At 34.2% G+C, this 25,147-nt stretch overlaps 4 protein-coding genes and 1 pseudogene across 5 annotated transcripts; 4 read left to right on the top strand and 1 right to left on the bottom strand.

Annotated features, from left to right (window-relative positions):
• Positions 1 to 119: 119 nt before the first annotated feature.
• LOC115965659 lies at positions 120 to 6,660 on the top strand. 2 transcript variants are annotated; one of them, XM_031084937.1, is made up of 2 exons: positions 120 to 183; positions 6,222 to 6,660. In XM_031084937.1, exon 2 carries the CDS (start codon positions 6,262 to 6,264, stop codon positions 6,451 to 6,453), a length of 192 nt encoding a protein of 63 aa, XP_030940797.1. In that variant the 5' UTR covers positions 120 to 183; positions 6,222 to 6,261; the 3' UTR covers positions 6,454 to 6,660. The 2 variants fall into 2 exon arrangements, with proteins under 2 accessions (XP_030940797.1, XP_030940796.1); XM_031084936.1 differs by lacking the exon at positions 120 to 183 and adding an exon at positions 2,831 to 3,704.
• A 1,800-nt stretch (positions 6,661 to 8,460) lies between these two features.
• Positions 8,461 to 13,532, bottom strand: LOC115962784 (protein FAM136A-like). The gene is made up of 3 exons (XM_031081657.1): positions 13,312 to 13,532; positions 11,399 to 11,536; positions 8,461 to 8,923 (listed from the first exon to the last, which is right to left on the bottom strand). The coding sequence occupies exons 1-3, from the start codon at positions 13,438 to 13,440 to the stop codon at positions 8,744 to 8,746; spliced, it is 447 nt and encodes a 148-aa protein (XP_030937517.1). The 5' UTR covers positions 13,441 to 13,532; the 3' UTR covers positions 8,461 to 8,743.
• A 1,266-nt stretch (positions 13,533 to 14,798) lies between these two features.
• LOC115964102 (26S proteasome regulatory subunit 7-like) lies at positions 14,799 to 19,283 on the top strand. Its single transcript, XM_031083426.1, has 10 exons — positions 14,799 to 14,999; positions 15,588 to 15,669; positions 16,652 to 16,740; positions 16,825 to 16,902; positions 17,339 to 17,400; positions 17,707 to 17,857; positions 18,063 to 18,281; positions 18,384 to 18,565; positions 18,724 to 18,899; positions 18,988 to 19,283. Exons 1-10 carry the CDS (start codon positions 14,916 to 14,918, stop codon positions 19,143 to 19,145), a joined length of 1,281 nt encoding a protein of 426 aa, XP_030939286.1. The 5' UTR covers positions 14,799 to 14,915; the 3' UTR covers positions 19,146 to 19,283.
• A 1,357-nt stretch (positions 19,284 to 20,640) lies between these two features.
• LOC115964205 (shewanella-like protein phosphatase 2) lies at positions 20,641 to 23,306 on the top strand. Its single transcript, XM_031083564.1, has 2 exons — positions 20,641 to 22,159; positions 23,194 to 23,306. Exon 1 carries the CDS (start codon positions 20,715 to 20,717, stop codon positions 22,149 to 22,151), a length of 1,437 nt encoding a protein of 478 aa, XP_030939424.1. The 5' UTR covers positions 20,641 to 20,714; the 3' UTR covers positions 22,152 to 22,159; positions 23,194 to 23,306.
• Positions 23,199 to 24,463, top strand: LOC115964206 (annotated as a pseudogene).
• The last annotated feature ends 684 nt before the right edge of the window (positions 24,464 to 25,147 follow it).

Below are 25,147 nucleotides of genomic sequence, written 5' to 3'. Positions count from 1 at the left end.
GGCCTTTTTTCACTGGGTCTAAACTAAGTCAAAATATAAGAGATTCAAGCCCAATAAAAAGGTCAAATGGCCCAAAAATATTCCTTGAAAACCCAACCATGGCTACTCAAAACAGAATTCCCAAAAACACTCCAACAGAAGTAGAGAGAGAGCTGAGAAGAAGTTGCCTTCGAATCATCATCGGTGTGTATTTCTCTTTCTCTGTTAATCTTTTCACATGTTTTTTTCTATGATGTGTGGCTGTTTCCGACATAAGAAGTTTTGAGTTCGATTCGATCGTGTCTCTTGTTTAGTTCAATCTCTATCTATGCCTATTATGTATGTATGTATGTATGTATGTCTTAGTTTTACTTAGGTTGTAAATGGGTCAGTGGCTCTCATGTAAAATAAGTTCATGTTGTCTTTGTTGTGGTCAGTATCAGTGTTTCACTATTGTATTGATCCAGTTACGATATTGGTTATGAGTTATAACTTATTATAAGTTTAATTTACTCCGGACATGAGTAATTTTTTTTCTATTCTTCTTCATCTTTCTTTCGATGAATAAAAAATGGGAATGTTAATTCATTGACTTCATACTACGTGATGATTAGGTAATATTATGTGCATTACCAAGGTTTTGATGTAGTTATTGTTGTGGGCATAACACATTTGTAGAAGCACCACTGCTTGAACCACTTAACTCATGCCAAATATCATGTGAAGTGATATGAGAACTCTTACCATCAAGCCACACTCACGCGTTGCTAGTTAATTTAGTTCTTATAAATTTGAAACATTTCAATGTTATTATTTTCTTCACTTCCTAATATTATTGTTTTTTTTTTTTTTTTTTTTGAAAAGCTCAACTTTATTTTTAAGAATTTATTTTAAAAATACAACGATTTCATGTATAATTATTATTTTTTAATAATTTGATAATTGGGGGTGGCGGGGGAAATTTCAATATTATTATGATAATAAGTGATCACAAGTTGTTTAGTGTCAACCCACTAACTGACTTGATCACATTGGGATTTGAAGGAATTAAAATTGTTGTCGGCTGTGAATATGCATGTTGTTAATCACAGTTTGATCTATTGTACCTATTGGTTGTCTTGTCGATGTTAACAATTTAGGTGACATCATTGTTAACAAATCGGTAAATTGATGGATATCTAAAAATCTCTATCGAAACTCCATGTAAATTAAGTATGAGATGGGGAGGGCGAGGAGGGATGCTGACATGTGAAGTGGAGATGATGAGAGGATTAGCACCATGACGGTCTGTGACTAGGGAAGCAGGGAATTACACAAAACTCTTTTAAACAAGTGTGGTTCATTTGATTTCCATATGGAAACCTCATAACTCGATTCAATCTCATCAAGTTTTACCAGGATTAACTCATTGCTAGAATGCTAGTCGAACTCATTGGGCATGCCAAGCTCCGACCTTTAATTATATCAAATTTATATTTAAGAAGATGAAAAAAGATTTTTTTTTTTTTTTTTCAATTAAAAAGTATAGTTTAAGGGTAAAAGAGTAATATTATCAATAATAAACGTTATAAAATACTCCTATATAAACTTCAAACTGAAATCAAGTTGTTCACAACCATAGTTGTCAGTATCGTACGATACGCGATACGTATCGTACGATACGTATCGAATCGTGTGTAAAAAGTTCCGTATCGTATCGGCGTATCGTAAGTGCTCATGAATCGTACGATACAGTGTGTGTATCGTATGAATCGTATCGTATCGTAAAATTGTACGTATCGTATGATACATAGACAAATGTTTTAAAATGAGATTTTTTGTTAAAATTTGTACTTTTATTTGAATCTAACAAGTTGTTAGACTTGTTTTTAACACAAAATTATTAGTTTACTTAATTTTCCTTACTAAAATAACAAATTGATAAGTTTTTTTTCCCCTCTCTCCTTCAATTGGACTACATAGTACACACGTACCTTTCACTTTAATATTTAAAAATTTATTTAATTTTTTATTTTTATTTTTGTTGTTATTGTTATTGTTATAAGTCCAAGAAACTAGAATGCCAAAAAAAATTTATAAAAATTGAAAGAACAAGAAGAGATAGTAACTATTAATGGCGAATGACGATGAAGAAAATTTTAATTAAGAAATAAATTTACAAAATTATAAATATGATGATAGCGTTGACTTAGATGGGGTTGATTAGACAATTTGATGAATATGATGAAAATAAATTATTAATTTTGAGTCATTTGTAATATATTATCACTTTTGATTTTAAGTAATTTTAATGTGTATGTTATCAACACATGCTAGTTTGATTTATTTAGTTAGTTTGTTAGATATTATTACATAAGTGATGAATAAATTAGTCATTAGTTGAATATATTTAAAATTTATAATGAATATATCCTTTATATATGTATATTTATAATTTTTTTATAAATTTTATTAAGTGTTTGTGTATCTTACGATACACGATACGATACGATACACGATAAAAAAAATTAAAAATCGATTCATGATATGATTCACAGTTTGACAACTATGTTCACAACCACTAGCCAAAAAAAAAAAAAAAAAAAAAGTATAACAGCTATTTCAGTTTCACATTTCTCTCTCTTTTCTGTGAACTTCAACACCAGCGTTTTCTCTCGGTCTCTCCCGCCATTATCAACTTCATCTTCTCTGACTCTCTCTCTCAAATCCCTAACCCTAAAAATTCCACCATTCCTTTCTCTCCAAATTCCTCTTCTCCACAATGATCATCTTCGCATTCTAATCCCCCCCAAAAAAAAAAAATGCGACTCCACCGCCTCCTCAATTCCCCGCCTTCCGATCCGATCGCTGCGTCGAAACCCTAAATCTCCGATCTGGATTCGTACAATCTCTTGGGGATTAGGCTGGAAGCGACCTTCGGAGATCTTCCACCTCGCTCTGAGCTACGGCAATGAAGAACCCGTGGAGAGTCCCGGCCGCGTGTCTTCGTCTTCTTCCGCATCGTCGTCGTCGACGATGGGCTCGGCGTCGCGGTCGTCTTCGGCGTCGTCGATAGTGGCGCAAGATCAGGAGCTAGGGTTTCGGATCGAGTTGGAGTGGTCGGCTGGGGACGACGAGGAGCAGGTGGCTCTCAGGCTTCAGTCGCAGCTCATGGTGGCGCTGCCGATGCCGCAGGACACGGTGGAGGGTGGTGTTGAAGGCGGAGGATGAGAATGTGGCTGTGGAGATGACGGTGGTGAAGCGGAGGGAGCCTCTGCGGGCCGTGACGATGACCAAGGTGGCCGGGTCGGGTCAGCAGAGCGACGGTACCGGCGTGTTGACGAGAGTTTTTGAGGGCCAAACCCAGCACCAACGCACTGCCACCATAACCCAAACACAACACAACTTACAGCCACCCAAATTCAGCTAAAAAGCTTCATGCTCTACTGATGAGTTTTTGGTTACAGATCCTTGGGCTTGAGATTAATGTTTGTGATTGCAGAAGAACTGAAACCAAAATCCAAACCCAATCCTACTTTTATATTTTAGGCCCTTTTGGGCCTTTTTACACTGGGTCTAAACAAAGTCAAAATATAAGAGATTCAAGCCCAATAAAAATGTCAAATGGCCCAAAAATATTCCTTAAAAAACCCAACCAGGGCTACTCAAAACAGAATTCCCAAAAACACTCCAACAGAAGTAGAGAGAGAGAGAGCTGAGAAGAAGTTGCCTTCGAATCATCATCGGTGTGTATTTCTGTTTCTCTGTTAATCTTTTCACATTTTTTTTTCTATGATGTGTGGCTGTTTCTGACATGAGAAGTTTTGAGTTCGATTCGATTGTGTCTCTTGTTTAGTTCAATCTCTATCTATGCCTATTATGTATGAATGTATGTATGTCTTAGTTTTACTTAGGTTGCAAATGGGTCAGTGGCTCTCATGTAAAATAACTTCACGTTGTCTTTGTTGTGGTCAGTATCAGTGTTTCACTGTGTCACAAATTTCATTCAAAGATGCAATCTTGTTGAGATATATAGATGAAATGAGTTTTTAGAAGTTATCTTGATTTTAAAGTCACCCCATAAGTTCTTTCTTTCTTTCTTTTTTTTTTTCTTTTTTTTTTAATGTTGTTTATTAAATTTTAATTTTAACTTATTTTAGTTATTAACTTTATTGTGGTTTTGACTCTTTGAGACTGGGAGCTTTGAAAACATTTTCCTTTTCTTTGTCTTGATAGTTGTTTGGTACTTATTTGTAACTAATCACTTATTGAATCTTTTGCATAAATTGCTCACTAATCACTTTTTGAGAAATTTATTGAGACTAATACCAAGAAAATTTTGATACATAAGATTTTTTTTTTTTTTTTTTTTTTTTTTTAATTTGTATTTGAAAATATTCATAAAATTCTCAAATGGAAATTCATTTTGAGTATAATTTTGATTGACTTCCTGCTTTCAAATCTCCCTTGAGAACTCAAGTGAGTGACTGGCTATAGACACAACAAAGGCAATACCTTTTTCCTGAAACCAAGTGACGACTGTCTTGGAGTTACAGCTTTGATTATTGTCATACAGCCGCTCAGGAATTAGTTTCCTTTTAGCAAAATAAGACAATTGGGTTTATTTGAATTTGAGAAAGACGTAGAAGAGAGGGGAAGGAAGGATGGAGAGACATAAAATATTGTGATTTGTAAGGCATGGTAATTGATTGATACTAGGGAAGTTTGCTTTTATGTACTGGTTGAAGAGTGGTGTCACTTTTGCTAAGCAGATTTTAGTTTGTTAATTGTGTAGATACCCTTGCATCTTTTCTTTTAAGTCGAATGGATTACCCTATATTGTAAGTGATATTTTTTAGAGTTTAGAGGAATGGACAACAAAAAAAAATTCCCATAAATGAACTTTTTAAATTTCGTGGTCACCCTCATTTCATCAAAGGGTTCTACTCTCTTAATAATAGTATAGCTTCCTTACAATATTAAAGTAATTGAGACTCATTCTATTTTCTTTTTTGTTGAGATTTACACCTTTTACAATTTTATTTAGACTAAGAAGAAAGTTTTCTTCCAAACTTGGTTAGACAACTCTTCTCCAACCCATTACATGGGAGCTCATAAAACCAAACCATCAACATTTATTTTAATCACATGGCTCATTAAGTCATCTAAAGAAGTCGCATAGCTATTAGATAGGTCATGTAATAAAAGTACATGTGGGGTATTCATTTGAGTAACTACGTATTAGGTAAGTTGGAGGGACTTTCCTCTAAATTTGGAGGAAAATTTTGTCCAACAGAGAAGTGGATGGTTGCTGGTAACTATCTTTCCTTTATATATTTACAAGACAAAAACAAGTAAACAACAATGATTTGGCTTGGTTTGCAGAAATTTGAAAATTTGATATATATGAATAATGATGTCCTTTTGTACTTATTTGGTGATAGTATTTTTTAGATCATAGTGATATTGAAACTCATGGAAAACATCCCTTCAAGAACCTAATTTTATTGATAACCTAAAGGGGTAACACAATCAGCTAGGAGCCATGCCTCAGGAAGTGGAAGTCACTAGCTCAAAACGCCCCTTCCCCCTCCTCTTGGAACCAAAACTCACTTATCAAAAAAAGAATATACTACTGCTGATCCTTTGTGCCAAATTTGCCTCGTATCAGTGTATTTTGAATGGGTTTTCCAATGAGTAATACCTCCTGCCCCAACTTTTGTAAAATTCTAATGCTCGATCAAGCGTTCTCAGCATATAAATTAGTTCTTCCAATATAACGTTACTTTATTTTGAGTCCTACAGGTTGTTAATAATCTTTAGCTCAACATTCTAAATCTGAATTTAAAATATCAGCTATTACATTTTTAAATCTGTTATATGGTAGATTGTGTTGCTCTAGGAAGTTGTCTCTCCATAGAACAATTATTTCTTTTGATCTATTACATTCCCATGCATAATTGTTGTATACTATTTGATTTTTCAAGATATTCTGGGCTGATGCATCTTTCTAACTGTGAAATATATATTATATACAATTTCTGGGGCGGTGGGAGAAGAGAGTAAGTTCTGGGCTTCTGTGATGCTATACCAGTACTATTTTCCATTTATTTGTGCTCAACCTTCTTTGTTTTTCTGTTTTTGGAACAATCATATCCATATTTTTGCCCTTATGGCTGCCGAGTTTAGTATCTCGTTTCAAGCTTGGACATTTTCTGGCTTTCAGAAAATAGATTAATGCAATAAATTCTCTGTAATTGCAGGAATCAAAGATCACAAAGTGCTTTATATTTTTCCTTGCAAATGGCTGGATTTAGTAGCCTTGCACCTAAGATGAAGAATCTAGTTGTCGCTGGAAGCTTGACAGGATTTGTCTTTAGTGTGTACTTCTACACCATGAGAGCTGTTGCCAGTGGTGATGAACTGCAGGTGGCTATTGATAAGTTTGAAGAGCAGAAAAGCAAGGATGTGTCAACCGTGCCATCAAAGGTTTAACTTAGTACCCAGTTTAGTAATAATGTAATCAGGGGACACAGCTGAATTTTAATTCTGTGATAGTGAGAGAGATCATCTGAGTTTATTGTTTTATCTTCAGACATGGCACTAAAGGTTTAATAATAAAACCAGCTTTGTAATAATGTAAGCACGTACAAAGTTAAATGTTTTTTGTGAAAGTGAGCATGCTATAGTTTTGTTCTTCAATTCTGTGCATGTGTGAGATAAAGAGGAGTTGAAAAGGGCAAATATAGTAGGGAAGCTATCAAGCTAAAGTTACACAAACAAGAAGTCCATTGAAGTGAACAATACAGGAGGCAATGTGAATGATGAAGATGTGATCATGTCTCTGATAGGCTGTGCAATGAAAACTGTTCTGAGTTGACAAATGTACCAATTCAAGTATGGAAATGGAAGACCTACCATCCATTCTGATCAACGATGATACTGATGACTAGTTTTAGAATATTGGGTTAAGCTTTTGGACATTTGTGGCTACTCAAAAGGACTCCCCAGGTAGAAAAATTATTCAGTATAAATATAAAGGGCGGACAGCCACTCCCAATCAATATAAGTAAGTTATTTCTTATCTAGTATTAATTTAAAGAGTTAAGAGAACATTATTTTTTGGTGTTTCGTGGAAAGGCTTGTACAACGGTAAAAGTTGATTGAATGAAAATAGAAATGGAGAAAGCTAGGAATCAAATACTTTATGATGTGCATGAGAAAATCCAATCAGTTTCTCATAATTAGGGGTAATGGTTAAATGCCTAAAATCTCATCCAAAATTAAGAGAATCCAAAATCAGCCCATGATTCTCCATAATGGAGGCAGCAATGCCCCTTATCATGGCCATAATTAAGAAAATGGCTAAAATTAAGGTAAAAGGCAACAATATCATTCCTGAATATTGGGAACCCTAAAAAAAATGGGTTTCATGAAAAAATGAGGGATGTTAACTTAGGTGTCAAAGAGTCTCTCATGGCTTATCACGCTGTTTTCTTCAATCCCATCTCGCTTTTATGCAGGTATTCGGAATCCAAATTTGTTGTGTAAGATGTATGCTTCAACCCTTTGTATCGATTCCATATCTTGGAAAATAATGCAAAAGAAATCTCAAAGTATAGTGTCTTCTTTATATTTAATTTTTTTTTTTTTTTTTGAAATTTCCTTATATTTAATATTATTGTGTGAAAATTGTCCAACTATCAAACTAGTATTTCCTTTTGCTATGTGGGGCAGCATATTGTGAATTTAACAGGACCGGCACTCGATACAATTTTCTTGTTTAACTATTTAACATCAACTTGTAAAAGATGTTCTTAATTCTAATGGTGTGTCAATCACTTGATAAGTGTAAAACCATCTTCTCGAATCTAAACTAAAGAAAGCATTGCACTTATTTTCACCTAAATCAAACTCACTTATGGTTTTGTGAGTGTTATTACTTCTCCAATTGACAAATTTGGAAAAATCCATGATGGGTGAATAAAAATAAAGTCAAAATAAAGCGTTCTAATTCTCTACCTTTTCAGCAAATTTGAAATTATTGCCTGTATACATGAGGTGTATTAGTAGCCTAGGAAACATTACACAGTGAATTTAGGAATGATTAAAAAATTTAGCTGAAACGTGTTGGGGGTGATGAAAATATTGTGCAAGTAGTTGTTTTTCTACAGCTCCTGCAACCATTATATCCATATTTACATATTCAAATTTCTTGCATGAATCATATTTGATATTTCTATCTATCTATCTATGAAACTTCGCATCTGTATTTACAAAATTAGATGTCATCTTTCATCCATCAAAAATTGTAAGCAGCATTTTAATTTTGTTTGCAAAGACAACCCAAACTAGCTTATTTGAAAAAGTGCCCGTTTGAGCTTCTCTAAACTTTGTCCTGCATCACAAAAAATTAATATTATATCTGAGTTCACAAGCAGATTTCCATTGTTTTCCATCATTCCTATGGTCATCATTCAGAGATCAAAATACATGCACATCTGAAGAATTTCCAGCCATCCATATAAATCTGTTTTGAGCTAAATTTGTATATTATTCACTCATACATCTTTATGATTCAGTGTCACCAAAAATATGACACTGACACTTAAAATTCCTGAGTATTTTAAAACATCAATTGTTGACTGCAATTTAAATAATATGAAACTAGTGACTGATCTTGAGGCCTAAAAAGGAATTGCAAAACAGAGTTCAATATCTTTCACCATTATCTTTTTCAGTTTCCAAGGATTTGAATGTTATTAAAATAAGGTTACTCTTTCATTTAATTACTAATTGAAAAGGCAGCCTTCAACCTTTGACAAAGATGTGGCAGCATCTTGATGCCGTCCTGGGTTGATTGATCCACACAGGACTCCAAATCATTTAGTGCACCGGGTTTGTTCTGTTGCTTAGCTGTCTCATACTTGTCTTGGCAAACCATCAGCGATCTATTCAATTTTTCCTGCATCCAATAAAATAATATTTGAATAATCTTTATTAGTATTGAGAAATTTCTTCAGCAATGGCCAGGAAAAGAAAAATATTCTGCAAACTTAAATACATATAATGACTTAGCGGGCATGCTCATGCCCACACACAAAAACACATCCTTATACTCATACATAAAACTTCAGCTTAATAAGTTCAAAAGGGAAAATTAGCAAGGCACACAAATGTTTACAATATATTTTAGAATATTCCCAAGAAGAAACACCAAATAGCTTAATTATTGTTTTACTCACACTCGCTTGTAGAATATCTTAAAATGTCTTGGGACAAACTGAATTCTATCCAACAATTTTTTTTTGATAAAAAAATTCTATCCAAATATTAACAACTTTCTTTCCATTTCCATGCTCATAGTATTCCTGAACAGTAGTTTCAATTTTGAGATTAATATCAACAACTCTAGAAGGTAGATGTGATTACATCTTTGTTGTAAGAGGAACCATCAGGCAAGCAAACTAAGACCTCTTATCAATTAACATTCCCTGAGATAGATTCCAAGGGTGCAAGACCATTAATACTGCCAGGTTTAAAAATGGTGCAACCACTCAATGTCAGGAATTTGCAATGGAGGTAGTACCTATCCATTGTCACCTGGAGTTATTTTCTAGTTACACAACTTGTCTAATTGAGTCAAGAGAAAAGTACTTGGTAATCATAGCAAGAATAATCCTAATTAATTCTTATGGATTATTCATGAATGAAAATGGTGGCAACTAGTCACCAGAAAATAAAAATAGAAATTCAACTGAAGGTCAAACTAGACAAGATCCTAAATATTGAAACCCGGCCATTGGTAATTGGCTCATCCCATTAGGTAGTCTACTGCAAGCGAAAGGTTGAGCCAATAAACCATCTATCACATTTGATCACATTTAATTTGAAATCTCATACACCGAATAAGGTTGCAATTAGATTTGAGGATCCAAAATCAAGGATTTGAAGAACAGTTGCTAATATAAATTGCTTTATATGAATTTAACTACACAAGATGATTTGAGCTTTGGAACTTATCCAAAAAAAAAAAAAGATGATTTGAGCTTTGGAGGTTTTGCTCTAACAAAAACACTGGTATGTTGTGGGTTTGAAATTAACATTTTTATATCTAATCATTTCAAATCCACATATTAATAAAGCTCAAATCCATCCATAGATTTCATCAACAGGGAAAAAAAAATTGCCCCCCATATTTATTCAAGCCATTTAAACTAGAAATTGAAATCGAAATAATTTTTTTTAATACTTCTATCCAAATGAACCATAAAGGAATTTTACAGTTCAATAGAAGAGACTCTAGGGTCAGGAAAAGAAAGAAATAAACAAAAGAATATCCAATAATGGGGGGAAGTCAATGTAAAGTGTAGATATCCTTAAGTACTTCCATGAAGGTTGTGGTGATGCAAAGAAGAAAGGAGGTAGAGATGCAAATACATGGGACTATCTTCAATCAATTTGGAAATAAAACAAATAAAATGTAGACCTAGAAACTTGTAAGTTGTCCCATAAAGGTGTTTTAAGAATAACAATCCACTAGTTCCACAGACTTTCCACTTATCTTATATTACTCACCAAATATCAAGCAAATATTATCAATGCAAAAAAGGAGTAGCACATGGTTCCACATCATGACAAGTAACATTTAAGAAGGTACAGTTTATTACCCTGAATCCCTGATATATTGCAACAAAAAAGAAAATCATATGATTTGACAGTTTCAATTGTCCAGATTAAAACAACAACCAAGTCTAGGAGCCCCATAAATTGAACTATTTCAAATCCTCAAGAAACTCAAGCGGAAAATATAGGACTGAGCATATATGAGGTTCTGTAAAACCAATTAAAGCCAAAAAGAAAGATCAAATGTAAAACAAACCATAAAAGAATTTAAAGAAGAGGATAACGAGGATAATAATCAAATTTGTACATGTTTCAATTATGATAAATAAATATTCAGCCCCAATTAAAAAAATCATATAACCCCTAAACCTCAACTCAGTCTGTTAACAGAGAAATTGTCCCCTGAAAGGTAATGTAGTATTTTACTTTTCTTCAGTTTGTGGAAATTTAAAGAAGAGGACAGTGAGTCTAATAACAATCACATTTCATTGTACATGTTTCAATTACGATAAATAATATTAATCCACAATTAAAAGCAATCACATAAGCCCTAAATCTCAACTCAGTTTGTTCAGAAAGGAAATTGTCCCCTGATAAGGCAAGCAAGTGTTTTCCTTGTCTTTGGTTTGTGGAAATTCAATGCATATTCAACAACACATCCTATTAACAAAGCTTCTTAAAATTGAATATTTGTAAATTTTTTCTTGGCAAGAAATTTTGCCCAGGGTATAAATCCCTCCGAAAGAAATGGAATCAATTAGAGAAGCAAAATAAAAAGTAAATAATTACACAAAAGGAAAGAAAAAAAACTTACTTGAAACTTGGCCATCTCATTCTCAACCATCTGTTGAGATCTAACAACTGGAACACTGCAATTTTCTACACAATTGCTTATCTCATCTTGGCTTCTTCTCCTATCAAAGCACTCATGTGCACATTTGAAGTATGCTTGCTACATCAATCATCATTGAGAAATTCATTGTAAGAAAAGAAGTGCAAAAGGAACAAAGAGGAAGAAAGAGACTAATCTCCAAAAGATATAATTAATACTTTATTTTGTTGCCAAGACAGCATGAGAAAGGGAAAATTTGAAACTAGAACCCAAGAAAGCTAAACACTCCCTTGAATAGTAAAGACGTAATAGTGCTCTATTTATTAGTTGCCAAGAAAGCTTGGAAAAGGGAAGGTTTGAAATTTGAATCCATTGAAGCTAGACGATATATGCTCCACCATTCAAAAGTAATAAAGCACAAAAATATGGCTATGTTGAATTGAATTTCTCAGAAATCAGAAACCACAAAAGACATAACACTCTATATGGATGTTGGGAAACTTGAAGAAAAGAATCAAAATTAAAAAAAAGACAATGATTTTTCATTTGTAAAACGTTTTTATCTACCAAAAAATATAAAAATTGAAACTTAATCACTTGAACTAAGCCAAACAATTGTATTAGATACAATTTGAATAAAATTCAGCTTTCTCAACTCCACAGTCACATAAAGCTGAATACTTGGAACTCTAGTTAATTTGATTTCCCTACTTTTTCTCAAAATGAAACGTTTAAAAATTGAAACTTAATCACTTAAGATATGCCAAACAATTGTACTAACTACTAAGTACACTTGGAATTGAATTCAGCCTTCTCAAGTCGAAAAGCACATTAAGTTGAAGACTTGGTATTCTAGTTAGTTTGATTTCCCTACTTTTTCCAGAAAACAAACAGAACCCAAAAGGGCCAAAACCCAACCCATCATTATCTTCTTCTCTCTTTTTTTCCCACAAATTTCTCAGAAACCAAACAGTAGAAACAACATTGAACTATACCCATCAGAGACAAAAGTCCATAAATACATTAAAAATTAAAAATTTATACCCATTTGTACAACGTTTTTTTCCCTACAAAAAATTCAAAAATTGAAACCTAAACCATTAAGCTGAGCTAAACAATGAAACATTTGTGCTAGATATATTTTGAATTGAACTCAGCTGTCTCACACATAAAGTTGAAGACTTGGGAATTTAAATTAGTTTAATTTTCCTAATTTTTTCTCAGAACCCAATACCCAACACATCATCATCTTTTGTTTTCCCACCAATTTCTCAGCAACCAAACAGTAGAAACAACATTGAACTTATACTTATCAGAGACGAAGTACACCCACATTAGAAAAACAACTGAACATCCCAAAAGTCCAAAAACACATTAAAAAACAAAAATTGAACTTATGCCCATATTTTTTCCAACCAATTTCTCCGCAACCAAACAATAACAACATTGACCTCATACCCATCAGAGACAAACCACACCCACATCAGAAAAACAACTGAACATCACAAAAAGTCCATGAACACATAAAAATTAAAAACTGAACTTATGCCCATCTTTTTTTCCAAACAATTTCTAAGCAACCAAACAGCATAAACAACATTGAACTCATACCCATCAGAGACAAACCACACCCACATTAGAAAAACAGCTGAACATCCCAAAAAGTCCATAAACCCAAAAAAAAAAAAAAAAAAATGAACTTATTCCCATCCGTATTTTCACCAATTTCTAAACAACCAAACAACAGTAATAACATTGAACTCATACCCATCAGAGACAAACCACACCCACATCATAAAAACAACTGAACATCCCAAAAGAAGTCCTTAAAAACAATAATACACATACATGCATACATACAGAGAGAGAGAGAGAGAGAGAGAGGGAAGTAGAACCTGAAGGGTGAAATTGACATGGTCTTGAATAGGAGAAAGATGTTCTTTAGCGGCTATATTGACCTGGTGAAGTCTTTGTTGCACTCTCTCCGAAACCATTCTCTCTTCAGCTCCTGCTGCGTAATCCATCTCTCTCTCCGTCTCTGTCTGAGGACTTTGCTTGCAAATTGACAATTGAGAATTTGTGGGGTTTAGGGTTTTTGCTTCTTACTTTTTAACTATTGCCTATTTTTTACCTTTTTTTTGAGACCACCTATTTTTTACTATTACTAGTATTATTAGGATTTTAATTCTTGAGGTAGAAGTAACGGACCCCATGTATCCGACCCATGCCCGAACAACTACTTTTTTTTTTTTTTTTTAATTACGTAATAAGTTTGAGTTTATATATATTTCAATTTTTTTAAAATTTTATCTATTAAAGTCAAAATATTATAATTCATTTTAACTTTCTAAAATTGTTTCTCAAAAAAAAAAAAAAAAATCTAAAATTTAGCACGTGCATGTGTGTGTTTCTAAGTAATTTTTTCTCAAAACTTCAAATACTGCAATAAGCTTAGCACATATCGATTTAGCTAACATAACCACTTGGGACATGTGAAAATAGCCTTTGAAGGTTGGTTGGTCTTGTGCCATGTCACTCCCTTGTGTCACATTTGCATGCCATGTCAACATCTTTTATGTATTGCATTAGATTCATGTATTAATAATTTATTATTATAGTTCTCTAAAGGAAAACTTTAGGCTAGTTTGGTTGGATGGAAGGGGAAGGAAGGGAAGATATAAGAAAAGAGTTATTGTGTTTGGTTAAAATGAAACTGAGGAAAGAAAGGAAAATTGGAAGAAAAATATTTTTGTGGGACCCACCATTTGTTCAATTCTAAACTTGAAAGTTTGAATTTGTTGTGAAATCAATTTTATATCCATATTCATTTGTAATTTTAAACTTTGCTTATGTTTGTGCTTAGTATTATGTATTTAGTTCACAATTGATCTTAAGTTTAGGTAAAGGAGGGGGGTTGCGGTATGTTAACGGCCTATGTAAAATTTAGTTACTTTCTTATGAATAGATCCAATTATATAGAAAATTGTTGGGGAGTCTCCCATTCATATGGCCAACCCAATCTAATTTGTCGAGAATTCATAGTCGACCTCAATTTTTGGGACTAACATTTTGTTGTTCTTATATTAATTTATAATTTAAAATGATAAATGTAAAATATATTTCCTCTCTTTTTTTCCTCTTCTCCTTTACATCGAAACATATATTTTTCCTCCTTATTTATCCTTTCTCTTTCCTTCTATTCTATTCTCATCCATCCAACCAAACATCACCTTAAAAATCAAAACTACATGGATAAATAACCCCATGAGGGGTAATTGTGTAATTTAATTTTTAGTTAATTAATGTCCGAAACGGACACGGAGCACGCGCCCTATATAATTGCAGTCTTATGCTGTGAACTCTGATCTCAGGTTCTCTTTGCTATAGCTCAGTAGCTTGCTTGCAGAGGAGGTTATCTCAATTTTCAGTTCTCTTCTTCTTCTTCTTCAATCTTCACTCACAAGAAAACGTAAACACATCATCTGCACTCTGAAAATCAATGGCTCTAGACCATGAAGACGTTCTCAAAGAAGAAAAGGTTATCCCACTCGACGAGGATGACATAGCTATCCTCAAGACCTATGTATGTGTGCTCCTAATGTCTCACTCTGGGGTTTACCTATCTAGTTTTATGCACAACTAACATGTGTTTGATAATTATATAAATATATAAGCTATAAAACGTTGATCTTTTGTACTCTGTAATCTTATACAGGAGGACTATTCTTTGTAACCCAGATGGGTTTTTTCATTATTAATCAATTATCAATGTTTTAATACTCTGGCTAGAGGACTTCGTTTTTCACTTTGTTCAAATATGAATGTTAGGATTATGTAGTTATATAATATATTATAATGTTAATGCTTTATACTTTATGCAGGGTTTACTTACCTTTTTTTTATTATTTATTATTTATTATTTATTTTATATTTAATTTACAACTAACATGCTTTCAATGATGATATAAACTATAAAATTTTGAACTTTTGTACTTTGTAATCTTACATGAGGGCTATTCTTTGTAACCCAGTTGGGTATTTTGATTATTAGTCAATATTTTAATACTCTAGCTTGAGAATTTATGATTTTCACTTTGTTCAACCATGACTATGAGTGTGAATGTGCTTGAGATTTTGTTTTTATATGTAATAATGTTAATCCTTTATGCAGGGTTTGGGTCCGTATAATACAAGTATCAAGAAAGTAGAGAAAGAAGCTAAGGACTTGGCTAAGAACGTCAATGATCTGTGTGGTATATATGCCTCCCTTTTTCTCTTATTAATTAAACAAATTTTTTGAAGTTATTGATATTCTTCACTTGTAAAGAATTTATTTATAGTTTTAAGGAGGCTGTACACATTTTTTTTTATTTATTAAAAATAAAAATTTTAATGTGATAACACTCTAATAACTACATGAGAGGTGTGGAATATTGTCGTACCACTGTCAGGGCTGGCCCTTGGTCTAGGCCATGATTTTTTTTTTTTAAATATTATCTTTTTTAATTTAAAAAATATATATGTAACGTTTTTTCTCCAATATTAAGAAGGCATAAGGAATTGAGTAATGCTAGAGATATTTCAAATTTTATTACATAGGTCTTACAAATTGGGGTGTCACCAATCACAAGAACTAATTAAATACTCATTTATGAATTATTTTTAAAGAAAAAGATTTAAATACTTGTGTTGAAGTGCCACTAATATAGAACATTAACTAATATTATTATTTAAGTGATATTTAAATATAAAAAGGTAAGTTTTCATCTTAGGCTGCAAATTGTATTTAGGCGGCTCTGACTATTGTCAAACTATTGTTGTTTTGCTCTCTCTGCATATGTTCTTAGGTCCACTCTGCCATCTTTTTCTTAAGTGTATGATGAATGGCTTTCATTTGTACTAATAAGAGAAGTATGATAACCAAGTTTTATGTGTATTATTTTATGTGCGTCATCAATTCCTTTTAATAATTTCTAGCATCTATTTACTTGGTTGCTGCTTTTCCTGGTTTAATTGCCTATTAATGATTCTCCGATAGCATTGGATTCTTGTCACTTATCAGAGTGTGTCTAAAATTTTTTTTTCGATATCATGTTTGTGTGTTACAGCATGGTCTATATGTATCTTGTTTTTGTGTTTGGCTTCTTTCTGTTCAATGTCTTCACTGCATGGGCTGGCTGTCAAAAAAAAATCCGAATATGTGAAATCATAATGTTGATCTGCACTATTCTATAGGTATTAAGGTGTCTGACACTGGCTTAGCTGCACCAAGCCAGTGGGATCTAGTAGCTGATCAGCAATTGTTGAAGGAGAAGCCTCTGGAGGTGTGTATTTTGCTTATATAAGGTCCACTTTGGCAATAAAGTGTTTGTAACAATCTGAGAAGAATTCTTTGCTTTGTCAACTAGGTGGCAAGATGCACACAGATCGTCAGTCCAAACACTGAAGATGCCAAATATGTTATAAATTTTTGTTATCCTGGAAAGGTACACTTCAATTTGACCTTCACCTCATGTAGTACATTTTTTTGGAGGTGTTTGAAATATGAAATTTTTCTTCACCCACCAAAACTAATACCACCATTTTTCAAGTTTTGTCCATCTATTTTTATATTTTTCAAGTTATTTTTAAGCTTACATTGTCCCTATCAGTGCCTTTTCTTTTCTTTTGTTGAAATATGAACAAGTGGGAAACATTTTTCTTTTTAAACTTAAATGTTCAACTATGTTTTCTAATGATATTTGCATTTTGAATTGCTTCAGTGTCTTATATTTTATGCCCTGCAAACAGACGGCGGGATTTTATATGGACATGGCATTTTAGCTTAAACATACTGAGCCTGAATCTTAATTTTTTTTATTAACTCTTTTAGTCATGCATGTAACAATTGGATCTGATATAATTCTAATTTATTGACTGCAGTATGCTGTTGCTCTGGGTGACACAGTTTCCCCAACTGACATTGAAGAAGGCACGCGTGTGGGGTGAGTTTCTTATTTGTTACCTTCTCAGATTTTACTAAAATATTTTGTATTTTTTTGCAACCTTCTCTGGTTATTCCCTATTTATACATTCTTTCAACATAAATTGCATGGAGTTTGTTGCCAAGAGGAGGTCAATTATTACCTTTTTGTATTAAATTTTTATTTATATGATACTTTGTATATGCTGTTTGGACAGTAGCAATGAAAGACATTTAGGATAGTTTCTTGTATACGTGTGATAGTATTAGAGAAACTGAACTTGTACTCCTTTCTATTTTTGGATTGACCTTCAGTCTATCATTGCAGAGTTGATGATCGCGGTAGTGGACATCGTATATGGATTCCCTTGCCTCCAAAAATTGATCCTAGTGTGACCTTGATGACAGTGGAGGAAAAGCCTGATGTGACATATAATGATGTTGGTGGGTGCAAGGAGCAGATTCAAATGATGCGGGAAGTGCGTATAGCATTGATTTTTTTCATGTTATTTTTCATTCTGTTATATTTCTTTCTTTGGTGTACATTATGTGCAACATAATAAGTGATTTCTTTGAGTCCCAATAACAAAAAAACATAATTAGTGACTTCACATTCAGATATTAGAACTAGTCAAATAGATACAGTTGGTATGTATGCCTTACTGATTTTGATTGTTTTTCCAGGTTGTTGAGCTGCCCATGCTTCATCCTGAGAAATTTGTGAAGCTTGGAATTGATCCTCCTAAGGGTGTCCTTTGCTATGGTCCTCCAGGGACAGGTAAGACTCTGTTAGCTAAAGCAGTGGCTAACAGAACTGATGCTTGCTTCATTCGAGTTATTGGGAGCGAGCTTGTTCAGCGATATATTGGTATGGGAGCTAAGATGGTTCGAGAACTGTTCCAGGTTACTAATTGTGCATGTTCAGCAGTTTCATAACTTCTCTTTTTTATTCATATGGTTTTAATTATACACTTATCATCTAACTAGTACTGCAATTTGCTGCAGATGGCACGTTCAAAAAAGGCGTGTATTATATTTTTTGATGAAGTGGATGCAATTGGAGGTACACGTTTCGATGATGGTGTTGGTGGTGATAATGAGGTGCAGCGTACAATGTTGGAAATTGTAAATCAGCTTGATGGCTTCGATGCTCGAGGAAACATAAAAGTTTTAATGGCTACAAATAGGTTGGTTAAGTTGGTTACTTATCTATCAGGACCATTTTTCTGCTTGATGTTGTTACAACACTTATGGCACTTAAACAACCTTGTTTTTCACTTTAGAAATAGAAATGGTGTTTTATACACTAGCTTATGTTGTGGATTTCGATTACCCCTTTTTTCAGGCCTGACACACTTGATCCCACATTGTTACGTCCTGGACGATTAGATCGAAAAGTTGAGTTTGGCCTTCCAGATGTGGATGGTAGGACACAGACATTTAAGATCCATGCACAAAAAATGAACTGCGAACGAGATATAAGATTTGAACTTTTGGCTCGACTTTGCCCAAATTGCACTGGTAAGAACCATTTATTATGGATAGTCTTTGTTCACTATGCCAAGGGTGTGTTATGACATTGGTTTTTTGACATGAGTTTCTCCCTCAGGAGCTGAAATAAGGAGCGTGTGCACTGAAGCTGGCATGTTTGCCATCCGAGCACGGAGGAAATCTGTGACAGAGAAAGATTTCCTTGATGCAGTGGACAAGGTCATCAAGGGATACAAGAAATTCAGTGCAACTCCCACGTACATGGTTTACAATTGATTAAGCTGTTATGAACCATAAGGTTCTGCTAGGATTATTTCATTCATCATTAGGCTGCATAGCTTGGAACAATTGTACTTATTAGGTAGCTCTCTCCATGTGAAGTTGTGAAAGTGTATCAAACCATGTTTTGCTACAAATTTAAGCCGTTACTTCTGGAATCATTATAACTCAATGCTTTGAATGCGGATATCACTGACCATGCTTCAAAATTATTTTCCATGAATCTAAGGTGTACATGGTGCCCTGTTTCAAAGAGATTATTATACGAGGAACCAGTGCAATTATGTATTCAATAGTTTATTGAAAGTTGTGCTTGAAAGCTTGTCCTCAAAATGTAAAATATGCTAATCTGGATGGAACCTTACCTCAAACTGTATAGGGCTTAAATGTAGTCCATGAAAATTTGTGAATTAAATTGTGATAAGATCAAATCAGTCTAAGGTAAATTATAATGAAGCCTCCCTAGTAATGAATTACCCAAAATTGAGAAATGCAACAACAATTTTGCCACCAAAGCGGATTGCAACTCTTCACATGTGCTTTCTTTCTTTAGTCAAATTGTTTTAAAATCCATTTTTAAGAACTTAAACTTTTTTTTTTTTTTGGGTGGGTTTGGGGGGGGGGGGGGGGGGGAGAGGGAGGGTAGGTCTAAGATTAGACAATTGTATATTTAAATAATTATTCTTGCTATCATATGTGAGAGGAGAGGATAATGAAATATAGCTAAAGTAATTATTTCTTCTTTTTTTTTTTTTAATATAAACTTTAAATGGAGGAAGAGGATTTGAATTCTGAACGGTTTTCATTAAAAACATTAAGAAATATTACATGACTTAGGATCTATTTAGGATTCGCTTATTTCTCTGAAATAGTACAGTGAACTCATGAATAATACCAAAAAGTACAATGTGGTCCATGAATAGTAACAAAAATAAGTTGAATGGTAAAATAAGTTCGCTTTTTAAGATGGAGCCAAATGCACACTTAAAGGTTGTAAAAATTAGGATAAATTATACTAACACTTTCCATATCAGGAAATGATAGTTCACTGTTCACCCTAAATGGTCAAAATAATTCAAATCTCACTCCCTTTCTCATGGTAAATGACTAAAATAATTAGCACTAAAGAGTTGGAAATTAGAATTTCAATTATTTTGAACTTTTTTTTTTTTTTTTTGCTAGGTAAGTGCGGGGAATTGAACTTCTGAGCAACAGGTCACTTAGGATCCCAAGTACTAACTTGCCTAGATGGACGGTGGTAATTATTTTGAACATTTAGGACAGTGTCATTCATTGAAAATCATGTAACATAAGTCTAATTTTTTCGCTTCAATAGAATTAACTTGGGTCTAGTACTTCAATACAAGCACATGCCCCACAATCCTTGCCCAATTTTTTATTATTTAGATGTTTACTCATTCGTAGTATTATTACTAGTCAATCCAAATATTATGAATCTATGATTGACAATAATCACCTAGCACAATCCTTGCCCAATTTTTTATTATTTAGATGTTTACTCATTTGTAGTATTAGTACTCTAGTCAATCCAAATATTATGAATCTATGATTGACAATAATCGCCTAGCACGCCTTTTCCAAGTCTTCGAAGCTCCACTTTGTTTTATAATCAAAAAGCTCATCAATCCCTCCGACCCCTACACTTTCGTCCCCATTGTCTCACTCTCAAGCAAACCCAATCCCGATACAAAACTCTCACAGACAAAAACACAAACACCTAAACTACAAAAAAATCTCCTCATGGAAAAAGAAAAACCCAATAATATAAACTCAGCAACGTGTCAACAAGTCCCAAATCTTCTCTCCTCTTTCGTCGACACTTTCGTCGATTTCTCCGTCAGTGGCGGCCTCTTCCTACCAAATTACCAAAACACCCCTCATCCTAATGCCTCTGTAGATAACCAAAATTACGAAAATGCCCTCAAAACTCGATATCCTACTCCGCCTAGTCGACTCGTCGCGATCGGCGATCTCCACGGCGACTTGGAGAAGTCGAAGGAGGCGCTCCGTCTCGCCAATTTGATTAACGACTCCGGCGACTGGACCGGCGGGTCGACCACCGTGGTTCAGATCGGGGATGTGCTCGATCGCGGCGGCGATGAGATTAAAATACTTTACTTCTTCGAGAGGCTTCGCCGGCAAGCGGCGAGAGCCGGCGGAGAAGTCATCACCATGAACGGCAACCATGAGATCCTGAACGTGTATAGAGATTTCCGGTTCGTGTCGAAATCGGGTTTGGAAGAGTTTAGGGTTTGGGCGGAGTGGTACCGTGTGGGCCAAGTAATGAAAACTCTCTGCGAGGGTTTGGAAAACCCTAAGAACATATTCGAAGGAATTCCTAAATCACTTTGCCGAGTCAATCACGATGGTGATGAAGCTTCTGTAGAAGGAATCAGAGCGAGAATCGCCGCTTTACGACCTAGCGGTCCGATATCTGCGCGGTTTTTATCGAAAAACGCGACTGTTTTGGTCATCGGCGATTCAGTTTTCGTTCACGGTGGCCTCAAGCCGGAGCACGTGTACTATGGATTGGAGAAAATCAACGAAGATGTGAGAGACTGGATCAATGGGTTGGGGGAAAATTACACGCTGAAGCATTTTGCTAGGAAGAAAGATGCGGTGGTGTGGATGAGGGATTTTTCGGATGATTCGAAGAAGAAATGTGATTGTTCAGCTCTTGAATTGTTGCTTAACACAATTCCGGGGGTGAGGAGGATGATAATGGGACATACAATTCAGAAGAATGGGATCAATGGAGCTTGTGAAAATCAGGCGATAAGGATTGATGTGGGGATGTCCAAAGGGTGCGGTAATGGGTTGCCGGAGGTTTTGGAGATTAGTGAGAATTCGGGGTTAAGGATTTTGACGTCAAACCCGCTTTATCAGAATAAGTATAAGGCTTATTTGGATAGTGAGAGGAAGGAAGGGCTTGGTTTGTTGATTCCGGAACAAGGACCAAAACAAGTGGAAGTGAAGGCTTAGGAGTTTGGGTAATCTAAACTTTTAACATCTACATACATGTCATTTTATATGTTGGAATTGATCGTTGGAGCTTCATTTTGTGGGGTATATAATTGTGCAATTGTTTTCTTATAAGCAATTGTTATTGTAGGAAAAATTAGATGTAGAATACAGATTGTTGTGGCATTCCTTGCATTTGAATATAAGTTATACAACTTTCTATTCAAAGTTTGCTCCAGCGTTGTGATTATTTGAAAATTTGGATTCATGTTTCTGTAGAATCTGGTTTTAATAAATTGTACTCACTAAAAAAAAATGCTTATATTAATAAATTGTTATTAGTTTCAGGAACTCAGTTTTGCTGTTGTAGTTGAATTATTAACCACCGGGCAATGTCTCCTGACTTAAAAGTTAAAACTCTTTTACCTTCTCCTTGTGGAACCATGATATGAGTCATATCACATATTGATAATTTTAATCTGTGTTTCTAGATTAGCTTCATGAATTTGGTCTTGGCATTCTGCATCATCATTGTTCATACGTTCTGTAAAACTTTATACTGCTTGTCAACGCCTCATTAGCTTAGTCTGTGTACTCTCTGTCTTGTCCTGTTAACACGAAAATATGAGCTCTAACACTTTTTGGTGTGTCAATTCTGCTCTTTTATTTATTTGCATGGCATATTGGCTTAAAAAGGTAAAGCTTGGCATCATCAGGAATAGCTGCTGTGAGGACCGTGATATTTGCCTATTTTATTTCTTGATTTAATGATAGCATTCTAAATATATTTTTATTCACACTACTACAAAAAATCTAAATATACATTGTTATTTGCTTTCGGTTTGACTCACTGGATTGCCTCTGCAATTTATTATTCTATTTTATTTTTTCCATCTTCATTCTGTTATATTTCTTTCTTTCGTGTACATTATGTGCAACATAATGGGTGACTTCTTTCAGTCCAAATAACAAAAAAACATAATGAGTGACTTCACATTCAGGTATTAGAACTAAATACAGTTGGTATATATGTATGCCTTACTGACGATGATTGTTTTTCTAGGTTGTTTAGCTTCCCATGCTTCATCCTGAGAAATTTGTGAAGCTTGGAATTGATCCTCCTAAGGGTGTCCTGTGCTTGGTCCTCCAGGGAGAGGTAAGACACTAATAGCTAAAGCAGTGGCTAACGGTACTGATGCTTACTTCATTCAAGTTGTTGGGAGCAAGCTTGTTCAGAGATATATTGGTATGGGAGCTAAGATGGTTCGAGAACTGTTCCAGGTTACTAATTGTGCATGTTCAGTAGTTTCAAAACTTCTCTTTGTTATTCATATGGTTTTAATTATACGCATATCATCTACTTAGTACTGCAATTTGCTGCAGATGGCACGTTCAAAAAAGGCATGTATTGTATTTTTTGATGAAGTGGATGCAATTGGAGGTACACATTTCGATGGTGGTATTGGTGGTGATAATGAGGTGCAGCTTACAATGTTGAAATTTGTGAATCAGCTTGATGGCTTTGATGCTCGAGGTAACATAAAGTTTTAACAGCCACAAATAGGTCCGTGAAATTGGTTACCTATCAGGACCATTTTTCTGCTTGATGTTATTAAAAGTTAAAACACTTATGGCTCTTAAACAACCTTGTTTTTCACTTTATAAATAGAACTGGTGATCACTTTTTTTTCCTATTTGTAAACTTCTAACAATACACTAGCTTATTTTGTGGATTTCGATTGCCCCCCCTTCTTAGGCCTTTCACACTTGATCCTGCATTGTTACATACGATTTGAACTTTTAGCTCGACTTTGCCCAGATGCACTGGTAATAAGAACTCTCTATAATGGATAGTCTTGTATGGCACTGCTTTTTGTTATTTGTTCACTATGCCAAGGGTGTGTTAGGACATTGGTTTTCTGACATGAGTTTCTCTCTCAGGAGCTGAAATAAGGAGCGTGTGCACTGAAGCTGGTATGTTTATCATCTGAGCCCAGAGGAAAGCTGTGACAGAAAAAGATTTCCTTGATGCAGTGGACTAGGTAATCAAGGGACATAAGAAATTCAGTGCTACACCCAAGTACATGGCCTACAACTTTTATTTTTTTGAGATTGGCCAACAACTGTTTAAGGTGTTCTGAGCCATAAGGTTCTGCTAGGATTATTTCATTTATCATTTGGCTACATAGCTTGGAACCAGTTTACCTAGGTGGGTTTCTCCTTATGAAGCTGTGAAAGTGTATCAAACCATCTTTTGCTACAAATTTAAGCTGCGACTTCTGGAATCTTTGTGACTAAAAATTTGAATGCTATGAATACGAAAATCACATTGACCATGCTTCAAAATTTATTTTCATGAATCTAGGGGTACGTGGTGCCCTCTTTCAAATAATATGAGGAACCTGCGCAATTATGTACTACTCAATGGGTTATTGAAAGTTGTGCTTGAAAGTTTGTCCTCTAATGTTAAATATATGCTAATTTGGATGGAACCTTACTTGTAACTGTATGGGTTATTTATTTATTTATAGAACTGTTTGGGGTGGCTTCATTACAATTTAACTTAGTGTGGTTTGCCAACAATTTTTCCACCAAGAGGCTTTCTTTCTTTATTCAACTTGTGGGGGTGGGTTTGAATTTTATGTAAAGTTGTAACAAAATTGACATTTCAAACCATTGTTTGAGGAAGGCGATTTGAATTTTGGAAACCTCTTGGTTAGAAAGGAAAATGCTAAGTTCGCTATATTTTTCCAACATTTTCACAATAAATCTTACGAGATATGTTATTATTGGCTATTACTAATAAGAAAAAAAAAATTTCAATAGTGGGTTCAAATTGTAATTAGTACAACTTACCATTTATAATTTATTGTAAAAATGTTGCGGACATAGCATTTTTTTAATTAAAAACATTAAAAAAAATGTTAATTGACTTAAAAATTAAGTAAAAAAATAGGATAAGCTACATTAACATTTTCCAATTTTCAAGAAATGACACTTCATTCCAAATGACCAAA

This window comes from Quercus lobata, chromosome 10 (genome assembly GCF_001633185.2).
Source record: "Quercus lobata isolate SW786 chromosome 10, ValleyOak3.0 Primary Assembly, whole genome shotgun sequence".
Classification (NCBI taxonomy): Eukaryota; Viridiplantae; Streptophyta; class Magnoliopsida; order Fagales; family Fagaceae; genus Quercus; species Quercus lobata.
The sequence above is the reverse complement of the archived record's forward strand: the minus strand, read 5'-3'. Positions and strand labels throughout refer to the sequence as shown.